At 57.7% G+C, this 13,533-nt stretch overlaps 1 protein-coding gene across 1 annotated transcript; it reads right to left on the reverse strand.

Moving 5' to 3' along the window:
• Positions 1-393: 393 nt before the first annotated feature.
• Positions 394-10,511, reverse strand: EXOC3L1 (exocyst complex component 3-like 1). Its single transcript, XM_010007835.1, has 13 exons — positions 10,469-10,511; positions 9,501-9,661; positions 8,205-8,424; positions 7,238-7,898; positions 6,930-7,047; positions 6,623-6,748; positions 6,411-6,511; positions 5,940-6,050; positions 5,459-5,588; positions 3,471-3,593; positions 2,378-2,533; positions 1,429-1,553; positions 394-588 (listed from the first exon to the last, which is right to left on the reverse strand). The coding sequence occupies exons 1-13, from the start codon at positions 10,509-10,511 to the stop codon at positions 402-404; spliced, it is 2,262 nt and encodes a 753-aa protein (XP_010006137.1). The 3' UTR covers positions 394-401.
• Between the last annotated feature and the right edge of the window lie 3,022 nt (positions 10,512-13,533).

Consider the following 13,533-nt stretch of genomic DNA (forward strand, 5'->3'; position numbering starts at 1 on the left):
CAGGGAACCCCAAACATCTCTCCAGCCCCACGGAGACCTGGGCTCACCCCCACTGTGCAGACTCCTGCTCTTTTCTGGTGGCCCCTCGTTCTCCTGCAGGCCAGACCTGAGCAGCCCTCCCTGCCCCAGCCAACCACTTATCTCCTCAGCAGGTCTCCTGGGGCTGGTGCTGGCAGGGACATCCAGCTCAGCGAGATCCCCAGACTGTCCCCAGCACGGGGGGAAGGTGCTGTGCAGGGGGGGATGCCACGTGTCACCTCCACCCCACGTGTCACCTCCACCCACATAGATGTCCTGAGTGGTCTGCAGGTCTGTGGGGGCCAGGCAGGTCCGTGTGGTGCAGGGAGGTCCGTGGGGTGCAGGCAGGTCCATGGGGGGGCAGGAAGGTCCGTGGGGCAGTGTCAGGCACACTTGCCCTTGCCCAGGCAGAAGCGCAGCTCCGGTGCAGGGACCAAGATGGTGCTGAAGATGGGCCTGTAGTCCTGGGGCAGGACCTGGGGGTGCTGCAGCATCATCTCCAGCACCACGTGCCTCACCTCCCTGGAGACGTCCCCCCGCAGATCCAGCAGGGTGGAGATGTGCTCATCACTGGGCAGGGAGAGGTGGGGCTGGGGGCTGCTAGGCCGGGGGCCACCAACCTCCTGTGGGCCTGGGGGGCTGGCTGAGGGCTGAGGGGCTGAGCTGGAGGTTGGGGGACTGAGCTGAAGGTTGGGGGGCTGAGCTGAGGGTTGGGAGGCTGAGCTGAAGGTTGGGGGGCTGAGCTGAGGGTTGGGAGGCTGAGCTGAAGGTTGGGGGGCTGAGCTGAGGGTTGGGAGGCTGAGCTGAAGGTTGGGGGGCTGAGCTGAGGGTTGGGAGGCTGAGCTGAAGGTTGGGGGGATGAGCTGGAGGTTGGGGGGCTGGGAGTTGGGGGGCTGAGGGTTGGAGGGCTGAGCTGGAGGTTGCGGGGCTGAGGGCTGGGGGGCTGAGCTGAGGGCTGGGTTTGTGGTTTCCCAGGGTCTGGCCACTAAAGCCAGGTAAGTGACCACCCCACAAAACTGCTTTCTCCATTCCATCTTTGCCCTTGGGACTTTGCAGGAGCCCCTCAAATCTGGGGCAGGAGGGAAAGGAAACCTCAGGGAGGAGAGGGGACCAGCCCAGGTCTCTGCTCTGGAGCTGTAATTACCCTGGGCTCCCCTGGGCAGCCTCGTTTAGCTGGCATTGGGTTGATGGTTGGACTTGAGCATCTTAGAGATCTTTTCCAACTTGAATGTTTCCAAGCCTCCCCCACTTTGCAGGAAAGCTGAGCTGGGCTTTTTCTGGAGGGATTTCAAAGCCCTGGAGATGTGGTGCTGAGGGACGTGGGTTAGTTGTGGCCTTGGCAGGGCTGGGGGAATGGTTGGACTTGATCTTCAAGGTGTTTCCCAACCCAAACAGTTCTGTGATTCTCACCTGACGTCAGGGTACTTGGTGATGAAGCCCAGCACCTCCAGGCTGAGCAGTGCAGGGTCCCTGAGGCAGATCAGCTCTCGCAGGGCAAAAATGGCCTCCAGGCTCTGCTGGCTCCTGTCCAGACCCTGGGAGGGAGAGCAGCCACGTGCAAGGCTGGGAGGAGGCCACCACGGTGGCTGGTGACCTGCAGCCTGCTCCTCAGTGCCCTCGTGGGACCTGGTGTCTCCCCACTTGGTGTGTCCCACTGATCAGGGTCAGCCTGGCCTGAGGTGAGCTGAGGCTGTGCAACCTCACACACCTGTGCTGGGTGGGGTGGAAGGTCCCCCAGGTCCCAAATGCAACCCTGCATGGTTTGGGTTGATAGGAACCTTGAAGATCATCCAGCCCCACCCCCCTGATGCACGAGCAGGGACACCTCCCACCAGCCCAGGTTGCTCCAAGCCCCATCCAACCTGCCCTTCAACACTGCCAGGGATGGGGCAGCCACAGCTCCCCTGGGCAACCTGGGCCAGGCTCTCACCAGCCTCAAACTCAAGAGTTTCCTCCTCGTGTCTCACCTCTATCTACCTCTTCCACTTTTAATCCATTGCCCCTTATCCTCTCCCTCCCTGCCTTTGTCCCAGGTCCCTCCCCAGCTTTCCTGGAGCCCCTTCAGGCACTGGAAGCTGCTCTAAGGTCTCCCTGGAGCCTTCACTTCTCCAGGCTGAACACCCCAACTCTCCCAGCCTGGCTCCAGAGCTGTTCCCATCATCTCCATGGCCTCCTCTGGACTCTCATCTTGACCTTCAATATGTAACAGCCTCATCTCATTGGTGGGCTGATGAACCCCCCCTCCACCCCCAAAGCTGTGGGCTAGAAGGGAGCAGGGAGGTGCTGGAGGTGAATGAGGAGCTCCTGGCTGTGTGGTCCTGCCCCCCCGTGTCCCCAGGCACCCATGGGCAGGGCTCACCAGGCCACAGAAGAGTTCCCGCAGCTGCGTGGCGTCCTGCAGCAGGCGCTGGCACAGCTGCCCCCGCTCCTCCGCGCTCCTGCACACCAGCCTCTTCTGCATGAGGGCCCGGAGGTACTGGCTGGTCACCAGGAGCTCGGTCTCCATCAGCAGGACCTGGGCAGGAGGGAGCTGTTAGTGCTGGGTGTTGCATAGAATCATGGGATCCCAGACTGGTTTGGGTTGGAAGGGACCTTAAAGATCATCCAGTCCCAACCCCCTGCATGGGCACGGACACCTCCCACCAGCCCAGGTTGCTCCAAGCCCCATCCAACCTGCTCTTCAACACTGCCAGGGATGGGGCAGCCACAGCTTCCCTGGGCAACCTGGGCCAGGCTCTCACCACCCTCACACTCCACAATTCCCTCCTCATGTCTCACCTCAATCTCCCCTCTTCCAGTTGTCATCCATTCCCCCTTGTCCTCTCATTCCCTGCCCTTGTCCCAAGTCCCTCCCCAGCTTTCCTGGAGCCCCTTCAGGCACTGGAAGCTGCTCTAAGGTCTCCCTGGAGCCTTCTCTTCTCCAGGCTGAACACCCCAACTCTCCCAGCCTGGCTCCAGAGCAGAGCTGCTCCAGCTCAAGGATCATCTCTGTGGCCTCCTCTGGAGTCTCTCTAGGAGCTCCATGACCTTCTTACGTTGGGGGCTCCAGAACTGGACACAGTTCCAGGTGGGGTCTCATGAGAGCAGAGGGCGGAATCCCTCCCCAGCCCCACACTTCTTTTGATCCAGCCCAGGACATGGGTGGTTCCTGAGCTGCCACTGCACAACTGCCTGGGGTGGGAAAGGGGCTGGATACACCACCAAGCCATGGGGACAACCTTCTGCAAAGTGCCCGGGCTGGAGGGACAGAGAAAGTAGCTGAATTTGGGGGAAACCCTGAACATCTGTGCCTGATGGTGCCCTCAGGCTGCTCCAAAAGTTGCAGCCTCTCCAGCAAACCCAGCAGTGACCAAGCTCCCTGCATCCTGCACCCCAGCAGGGCACCCAACCCACCCAACCTCCATGCCCGGCAGACAAGGAGCCACCCAAAGGTCCTCCTGCCCCAAACATACAGTGAAGACGGGTTTCCTGAGGTGGGAGAAGTCCTTGGTGTACTTGTCAATCACCTCACACATGTTGCTGACCAGCTGGGACCCCGAGAGCCACTTGCGGGAAGGCAGCTGCAGGCAGAGGGGCTGGAAGGACCAAGAGGAGCAGCACTGGGTGCCCTGCCACCTGCTGCAGGTGACACAACACCCCCCAGGCCCTGCTTTGTCCCCTTTGCCTTGTCAAGCCCCCACTGCCAGCCCAGGGTCACCATGAAAAAGAGAAGAGTGGTCTGCAGGTCCTCATGGCCCTCAGCTAAGGTCAATGACCTCCTGGGGGGGAACAAGAACAGTGTGGCCAGCAGGTCAGGGAGGTTGTGCCCCTCTGCTCTGCCTGGTGAGGCCTCCTCTGAAGCCCTGTGTGCAGGTCTGGGCTCCCCAGTTCATGAAGGACAAGGAGCTCCTGGAGAGAGTTCAGCCCAGGGCACTGAGATGCTGAGGGAACTGGAGCATCTGCCTGTGAGGAAAGGCTGGGAGAGCTGGGGCTGTTCAGCTGGAGAGGAGGAGGCTGAGGGGGGGTCTGATCAGTGCTGATCAGTATCTGCAGGGGGTGTCAGGAGGATGGGCCAGACTCTTCTCAGGGGTGTCCAGTGACAGGACAAGGGGCAATGGGCACAAACTGGAGCACAGGAGGTTGAACCTGAATATGAGAAAATACTTCTTTCCTGTGAGGGTGAAAGAGCCCTGGGACAGGCTGCCCAGGGAGGTGCTGGAGTCTCCATCCCTGGAGACATCCCAGACCTGCCTGGATGTGTTCCTGGGGGATCTACTGTAGATGATCCTGCTCTAGCAGGGTTTGGACTAGATGTTCTCCAGAGGTCCCTTCCCACCCCCACCACCCTGTGTTTCTGTAGGGAATGCTGGGAGCTGCTCTGGTTAAACCAGGGCTGCCCTTCTGCAGGGGATGGGGTGAGTTCATTGGTAAATGCATCTTGAAACCAGTGTGACTGTTTCCATGATATCTTAAAGGTCCTTTTCCAACCAAAATGACCCTATAGATTGGACATTAGGGAACATTTACTTCCCCCAAAGGGCTGTCAGGCCCTGGCCCAGGCTGCCCACGGCCGGGGGGGGGGCCCCATCCCTGGAGGGGTTTCAAAGCCCTGGAGATGGTGCTGAGGGACATGAGGCAGTGGTGGCCTTGGCAGGGCTGGGGGAAGGGTGGGACTTGGGGGATCTTAGGGGGTCTTTTCCAACCAAGATGGTTCTGTGACTCTATGAAACACATCTGGGGCCCCTCCTCCCTGGCACCCAGAGAGCCCCACTCTGGGGTTTCTCTAGGCCATGATGCCCCATGGTGGGCAGCCCCAGACCCGTGCTCTTCACACACCCGTCCTGCTGTGGCTTCAGTTTTCATTCCCACTCCTCTCCCCTCCTCCAGACACCACCCATGCTTTGACCTCCTCCTGCCCTGCTGCCCCTGCCTGTCTCCTGCAGCCACTCCCAGCCTGCCAGGGCTTTGGACCTTCAGCTGCTCTTTTGTTTTCCTGGCGCCCCATCCCCAAATAGCAACGACAATTCATGATTCCTGAGTTTCCCTCCAGATTCCAGGAAAGCTAAATTTGACTCTTCTGGCAGGAAACCCTGGGGCACTCACACGTGGGCTTGTATCCTCCCCATGGCCCTGGCCTCTCTCCTCTTGGATTGTAGCCATAAAAAGGAGCAGGAGGTGGCCCGGGGGGTGGGCTGTGGCTCCTGGGCTCTGTTGGCTTGTGATTTGGAGGCCACAGGCCACCTGCCCCAGTGATAGTGGTGGTGTTGGCTGGTGACAGGGCACAGTCTGATCTCCAGGGGGTTATCACAGCCTGGAGGCCAGGCTGGCAGAGATGTCTGCAGGGTGATAGCGGAGCCATGGGTGCCTGGTGGGGACCCTGGGCAGGAACACACCCGTGCCCAGGGCGGGCAGCAGGAGGGCTCTTCTTGCTGGAGTTTGTTGGAGCTCTGGAGAAACCTACCTGCAGGTCCAGGAGCAGTTCCTCCAGCAGCAGCTGGCAGGCCTTCTTCTCAGTCCTGTCTAGGGCAGCCTGGAGGGATGCAGGGACTTCTCTGTGGGCAGAGTCGGGGTGCAGGGAGGAGACAGAGGAGCTGGGAGAGAGAAGAGAGGACAGGCAGTCTGGGAAGGTGTGAGATGAGGAGGAAATTCTTCACCATGAAGGTGGTGAGAGCCTGGCCCAGGTTGCCCAGGGAAGCTGTGGCTGCCCCATCCCTGGCAGTGTTGAAGGGCAGGTTGGATGGGGCTTGGAGCAACCTGGGCTGGTGGGAGGTGTCCGTGCCCATGCAGGGGGGTGGGACTGGATGAGCTTTAAGGTCCCTTACAACCCAATCCATTCCATGACTCTCTAAGTGTGACACCAGTCCCCAGGGGATGGGGAGGACGTGGCTCCATCGTGGGCTGTGGAGTTTCCACAAGAGCTCTGAGGTGCTGGTGTGTGTTACCTGAGGGCCAGGGTGTTGTTGAGCATGGCCAGCAGGTAGGAGGTGTAGTGCTTGGGCAGCGCCCGGTCCTTCTGGCGCTCCTTCCCGCAGCGCCCCAGCGCGTCCCGCAGCCTGCAAGGCAGAGAGGCACCCTGAGGGACATCCCAGCACAGGGAACTGGAGCTCCATGGACCTCTGAAAGCCCCCCCAGTTCTCTTGGCTCTTTCTTTTGGCCAGCAGTGGAGAGTTGTTGGGAAGGGTGGGACAGTGGGGCTCATTCTGGAGCCCTCAGAAAGGCAGAGCTCAGTGCCTGAGGGCAGCAAGCCCTGGGAGCTGAGACAGTAGCCCCATAGCTAGAGGAGCTGCTGACCCTTCTGTGAGCTGGATGAGCACTGGGTGACCCATGGCAGGTCTCCACCATCAGCCTGTGGGGCTTGACCATGGGACCCAGGGCCTGGGAGGATGGGCAGGGGTGCGAGGGGCTCCACTGACCGGCCCAGAAATGCCTCCAGCTCCTCCATGGCCATGTTGTAGACCTTCTGCTGCAGAGACTCAGTGATCAAGGAGGCCACCTGGATGTTCTCATTCAGCATCTGCAGAGGGAGAGTGGAGGTGAATTGTGGGGGTACTGCAGGCCATGGCCCCCTTTTGGGGACTCTCAGCATGGCTGTGCCCCAGCAGCACCTGTGGTGCTGGGGACCCACCTGCATGACAATGACAGGCAGGGCTGACTGGAAGAAACCCTGATGGTCTGTCTCAGGTTCCTCTTCCCTGAACCACTCCTTGAACTCCACCTCCAAGGTCCTCTGCATCCACTCAAGCACACTAGCCTGTGGATGGACATCCACCAAGAAGTCAGGTACCAACTCCCTTGAGACCCAGCATGTAACGCAGCAGTGAGTCCTGGGCCTTGTTCCACAGCCTTATGGTCTTCTGCTGCTGTCACAGCAGGTGCTGGCTCAGTGGTGGTCACTGGGTCCCCATTGCACGTGCACTGTCCCACCCACTCACCTTGACTTTCACCACGTATTTCCTCTCTGTCTGATCCACAAGCTCAGGGGACATCAAGGGACCCAGAGAAGAAACATCGACTTCTGGGAGAAGGTCAGGGTGACCCATCATCTCTGAGCTGAAGGGCAGAGGTGGGACAGAGCTGGGAAGACCTGTGTTTGCCAGCAGTTCCTACCTCTTCCTTTGTCCTCTCAGTGGTCATCCCCAGGCAGCCACAGCCACTCTCCCAACCCACCCATGTGCTGGTGGACAACATGACTCTTCTCCACAACCTCCCCTGCTTGGTTGGTGCTGGGGGTGGTGCTGACCTGTGATAGACATGAAGAGCCCACTCAAGGAGGAGGAAGAGCCCCTGTTTGTCCAGGTTCTCTCGAAGGATGTCCTGGAGGTGGCTGCTGAGGGTCTGGTGGTAGGTAGCAGTGCAGACGTTGAGGATGTCATAGTGAGCTGGGACACACTGGACCATCAGATCCTTCACCACACGCAGCTGGGACACGATGTCCTTCTGCAGCGCTGCCAGGTGCCTGGCCAGCCCTGGCCCCTCAGCGTCCACGTGAGGGGCATGGAACAGGGATCCTGTGATGGTCTCCTGAAGGACGTGGTAAAACTTCTGCCTCCAGGCCTTGGGGCGGCTGGGGGGCAGGAAGGAGGCCTCCAGGAGCAGAGCATTGTCTATTTTCTCCTCCCGCTCGATGATCCTGACAGCGGTGACAAAGAGAACTGGGTCCTCACGCACCAGCCTCAAGCTGCTGCCCACGATGTCCCACAGCTGCTTGGCCAGGCTCTTGTTGAGCTCCTGCAGGCCACTGAAGTAGGAGAGCACTGTTGCCTGGGCACTGGAGAGCCCACGGAGGTGCAGCTGGGAGAGGATGTCATCCCGGAGGTGCTCCAGCATCATGAGCTCTGCGTGGGCCTCCAGGAGCTGCTGCCCACGGAGCAGCTGCAGGGTATGGGAACAAACCTCCTGGACTGTGGGAGAGGGAGGAGAGATGCCACAGTTGGGTGTGGGGCGTGAAGGAGGTTGGCACTGAGGTCATGGGCACAGGTTAGCAGGGAGATGGTGAGGAGAAGGGTCTGAGATCTGGGGCTCTGGGAGCACCGTGCCAGACCAAGCCCTGGGGAGGTGGTGGCACCTCCATCCCTGGAGACTTTCCAAACCCAACCGGCAAAGCCGGAGCGACCCGCTCGAGCTTTGCCCCCAGCCCTGCCTGGAGCCTGAGGGGTTGGGACCGGAGAGCTCCCCAAAGTGCCTTCCAGTCCAAACCCAGGCCTTACCCGAGAAGAGCTGGGGCAGCAGCTGGACCACCGAGGCCAGCTGCAGGTGCTGGGCTCCCAGTGCCCGCAGCGGCCGCAGGTGCTGCCCGTGCTCAGCGCAGTCCAGCAGGGCCCAGCGCGCGGCCCCCAGCTCCCGGCACACACTCCGCGCCTCCCGCGCCGCCCCGCGCAGCTGCTCCAGACCCAGGCTCACCCCCTCCAGGTAGGACTGCACGGTGGACTGGGGAGCAGAAGAAAAGAGGGAGGGCAGTGGAGAAGCTCCCCGAGGCTGGAGGAGCCGCGCGCTGCTCAGCCCAGCCTTGCCCTCCCTCCCAGCAGGTGTTTTGTTTAGACTCGGGTGGGGAAGAAGAGGAACCGTTTCCCACGCAGCCCCACAAGGGCACATCTGCCTCTCCCATCGTGCCATGCCACCTCCCAGACCTTCCATGATGACCCCATCCCACCAGACCCGAGCACACCCAGCTTCAGGAAACCTGAATGGTTCATTTCACACCCACTTCCCCCCCTCCTCTGGGTAAACTGAGTCACGGTGACTATTTATGGGGTGGGTGGTGATGGCTGCTGTGCAGGAGGTGGAAGAAGGGCATCATTTTGGGGTGACCAAGGCAGCAGGGTGAGCAGTAACCAGATGTCACCTTTCAGTTTTAAAAGACTACTTTGCTCCTGCAAAATATTTGCAGGCCAGAGGGCCCCTGTGTGGCTTCCACACCTCCATGCTCTGCCCGTTTACCTCCTGGCTCCTGGTACCAAGAAGGGCTTTCACCCAGCATCACCAGAAGCCAGTCATTTTCTCTGAGGCCACAGCACTTCAAAAAAGTTGACTCCTGGACAATTCAGCCCCATTCGAGGCAGGAGAAACCATCTCCAAAGCAATCAGGAGAAGGTTGTGGTGCTCAGACTGATGGGATCCTGAGGTTTAATGTTCCTTGGATTATGCAAAAAGGGTTACCCTGAGCAGGGAATTTTTTCTCCTATGAGGAGGGGAAGACTGGAGTTCTTTGTCCCCTCCCAGCCAGGAGGAAGCCTTTGGTGTGGGGACAGGATGGTGATGGGGTCACAGCAGACTCATTTGAACACCTCAGCCAGTGCCCAGGGGAAGCCAGGAGATGCTGAGGGACTTTACCACCTCTTTTCTCCCAAACACTTGCATTTCTCCCACAAGGTGCCAGCCAAAGGACAAGAACTTGCCAGCAGGAGGACAAAAAAAAAGATGCCATGAGGCAGAAGAGGGGTCCCCGGCTGGGATGGCTGCCTGGGGGAGGCTGAGGGTGCCCAGGGGCTGTGGGAAACACCCACCTTCAGGCGGGACTGGATGGAGCTGTTCCTCTGTGTCTCTCTGCTCCGGTACTGCCCCAGCCCCTCCAGGTTCTCCGGGCGGTAAAACACCCCTGAAGCCCATTTCAGAGCAGCTCCTCTGGCCAGTTTCTCAGCCTTCTCCGCTTCCGGCCATTCCTGGTCTGGGGACGAAGCCAAGGGGTTAAGGAGCACAAGGGAGCCTCTCCTGGCAGGGCAGGAAGGGCCCCTGGGCCTGCGGCAGGAAGCTGTGGATGGATGGATGGACGGATGTCCAAGCACACCCAGACGTGGGAAGCAGGACAGCAAGGGGGTCCTTCCATGAGAGGCCCCCACCCCCCAAGGTGCTGCTGCCACAGCCAGGGGTTGTCACAGGGGCAGTGGCAGCCCTGAGGAGCTGCCACCCAGCCTGGCAGCGGGGACTGTCCCCTGGGCTGAGCCCGTGTCCCCATCGCTGCCTCCAAACCCAGCATGGGGTGGTCTGGGGGGGGGTTGGTCTGATGGCACCTGGGCAGCCCCGGGCAGGGCTGGGGCTTCAGCAGTGAGTCAGCAGCAGGGACAGCAGCTCTGGCAGGGCAGCAGAGGTGGGGATGGGAGGCTCCTGGTCTCCCAAAAGCAGCTGTGGGGGGGTTCTGGCGTCCCCCTCGGCACAGGGGCTGGAGCAGAGGGCTGAGCACCAGCACACTCATGGCACTCCAGACCCCATCCCCAGCTGTCACAGCCCCTCTCCCCAGCTCCTGGTTTCATCCTTGCCCCTTGGCTCCATCCCCAGCCTGGGGGTCCCCACGGGGATGTCACCCAGTGCCACCCTCTGTCCCAGCTCTGCGGGGGGACCCGCCTGCAGCGGCGGGCGGCTCGGAGGACCAGCAGTTACCCCCACCACAAAGCACAGCCAGGCTTCCACCCCCCGGGAGCACAAAGCACAGGGGAAAAGGGCTGAGGGGAGCCCCCCAGCCCCCTGTCCCCGTTACCTCTGGGGCTGGCGGTGCGCTCGTCCTCCGCAGACGTGCCCATGGTCTGGGAGCCAGGGAAGGGCCGGCAGGAGGAAACACGAGCCCGTTTCCTTCAGCCCCAGCAGCTCCTCAGGGCCTCATTGTCCTCCTGTCAGAACGGAGGTGGGGACACAGACACACACACAGACACACACACACAGAGACACGCACGGACACAAACGCAGAGACACACAGACACACACACAAAGGCACACACAGAGACACACACAGACTGAGACTGACACACACAGAGACACACACAGACTGAAACAGACACACACACTGACACAGACTGAAACAGATACACACAGAGAGACACACAGTTACACACAGAGACACAGAGAGAGACAGACACACACAGAGTTACACACACAGAGACACAGAGAGGCAGGCACTAACAGACACACACACACAGTTACACACAGAGAGACAGACACAGAAACACACACAGGCACACACACAGTTAAACACAGAGACACGCAGATACACACACAGAGTTACACACACACACAGAGACACGCAGATACACACACACACACAGAGTTACACACAGTTATACACACAGAGACACGCAGATACACACACAGTTAGTTACACACACACAGACACACGCAGAGACACACACAGAGTTCCACACAGAGACAGACACACACTCACCCCAGAGAAGGTGAAATGGCTGCCATGGTCCTTGGGAACAAGCATCACTGGTTGGTTTTATTACCATTTTCAAATCGCTCCCAAAGCACAGACAAAGTGACGACGGTTGGGAAGGAGCCCTTGCTCTTCATGGCAGGTTTGCTCCCAGCTGGGTGCCTGGTGCCTCCCCACAACCACACACACAGGTGAGATTTACCACCAGATGTTTGTACACAAAACCACCCAGCAGCAGCTTCCCAGTCCATCCTCCTCGCGGGGAGTGGTCAGTGATTCACACCCAGTTCTAAGGTGGTCACAGCTCTGTCTGTGCCGTGTGTGCTCAGGGGAGGGGCCTTCACCCGGGCAGGGGCCTTTTTGACCTGGTGATGTCAATATTATAGTGACATGATAACGAGCTACGTTCACCTAAAGAACACAGCAGCACAAGCCCTACAGCTCCAGCTGCCCCAGGCTGGTTCAGCCCCCAGCCTTCCAGCTTTGGGCTCTTTTCTCTCACCTCCTGCATCCCTCAGGCCCAGGTACCCGCACAGACCTCGTCTCTTCTGCCAAGGGGGTGATTCAGATCAGAAACCCTCAAAACCTTGATGATTTGCTTCCTCCAAGGCCTGATTATTGTAGGGTGTCCTTTGCTGGGCACTGACTGTGCCTCTCTGCACTTGTACCTGTCTGATACCTCATGTATCTCAAACAATGTATTTAAACCACTCTTGGTGTCCTTAGAATGTGCAGAGACCTCACTTATCCCAAAAAACCTATATATTTAAACCACTCCAGGTATCAGATACCTCATGTATCTCAAACAAACTATACATATAAACCCCTCCTGGTGTCTGATATCTCACTTATCTCAAACAAATGATGTATTTAAACCCCTCCTGGTGTCCTTAGAACGTGCAGATACCTCACTTATCCCAAACAAACTATAGATTTAAACCCCTCCAGGTGCCAGATACCTCACTTATCCCAAAGAAACTATATATATAAACCCCTCCTGGTGTCAGAGATCTCACTTTTCCCAAACAAACTCTGTATTTAAACCCCTCCTGGTGTCCTTAGAATGTGCAGAGACCTCGCTTATCCCAAACTATATGTTTAAACCCCTCCAGGTGTGAAATACCTCACTTATCCCAAAGGAACTATATATTTAAACCACTCCTGGTGTCAGATACTTCACTTATCCCCAAAAAACCTATATATTTAAACCACTCCAGGTATCAGATACCTCACGTATCTCAAACGAACTCTGTATTTAAACCACTCTTGGTGTCCTTAGAATGTGCAGAGACCTCGCTTATCCCAAACTATATGTTTAAACCCCTCCAGGTGTGAAATACCTCACTTATCCCAAAGGAACTATATATTTAAACCACTCCTGGTGTCAGATACTTCACTTATCCCCAAAAAACCTATATATTTAAACCACTCCAGGTATCAGATACCTCACGTATCTCAAACGAACTCTGTATTTAAACCACTCTTGGTGTCCTTAGAATGTGCAGAGACCTCACTTATCCCAAAAAACCTATATATTTAAACCACTCCAGGTATCAGATACCTCATGTATCTCAAACAAACTATACATATAAACCCCTCCTGGTGTCTGATATCTCACTTATCTCAAACAAATGATGTATTTAAACCCCTTCTGGTGTCCTTAGAACGTGCAGATACCTCACTTATCCCAAACAAACTATAGATTTAAACCCCTCCAGGTGCCAGATACCTCACTTATCCCAAAGAAACTATATATATAAACCCCTCCTGGTGTCAGAGATCTCACTTTTCCCAAACAAACTCTGTATTTAAACCCCTCCTGGTGTCCTTAGAATGTGCAGAGACCTCGCTTATCCCAAACTATATGTTTAAACCCCTCCAGGTGTGAAATACCTCACTTATCCCAAAGGAACTATATATTTAAACCACTCCTGGTGTCAGATACTTCACTTATCCCCAAAAAACCTATATATTTAAACCACTCCAGGTATCAGATACCTCACGTATCTCAAACGAACTCTGTATTTAAACCACTCTTGGTGTCCTTAGAATGTGCAGAGACCTCACTTATCTCAAACTATATGTTTAAACCCCTCCAGGTGCCAGATACCTCACTTATCCCAAACAAACTATAGATTTAAACCCCTCCTGGTGTCTGACACCTCACGCACCTCAAACCAACTACGTATTTCCAACAGTAGGATAGACAGACACATACATAAACCAAACCCCACACTGCGCTTCCAACACCAGAAGGCGAAACCACCGCTACACTTCGCCTCTTAACACCAAAGAACCGCGTTATTGGGCCTTCCCGAGGCGTTTCCCAGCGGGGCAGGCCCGAGGCGGGGCCTGGCGGGGCCGGGCCCGTCCCCCCCCCCCCTCCCGGTCCC

The sequence above is a fragment of the Chaetura pelagica genome, unplaced genomic scaffold (assembly GCF_000747805.2).
Source record: "Chaetura pelagica isolate M959 unplaced genomic scaffold, ChaPel_1.0 scaffold911, whole genome shotgun sequence".
Classification (NCBI taxonomy): Eukaryota; Metazoa; Chordata; class Aves; order Apodiformes; family Apodidae; genus Chaetura; species Chaetura pelagica.

Bases quoted from the DNA above. Each gene is read 5' to 3' on its own strand.
- EXOC3L1 (XM_010007835.1), bottom strand. From the start codon at position 10,511: ATGGGCACGTCTGCGGAGGACGAGCGCACCGCCAGCCCCAGAG. The intron at 6,512-6,622 runs GTGGGTCCCCAG...CTCCCTCTGCAG, and splicing joins TGCCTGTCATTGTCATGCAG to ATGCTGAATGAGAACATCCA. The intron at 589-1,428 runs GTGAGAATCACA...CTCCCTGCCCAG, and splicing joins ACCAAGTACCCTGACGTCAG to TGATGAGCACATCTCCACCC.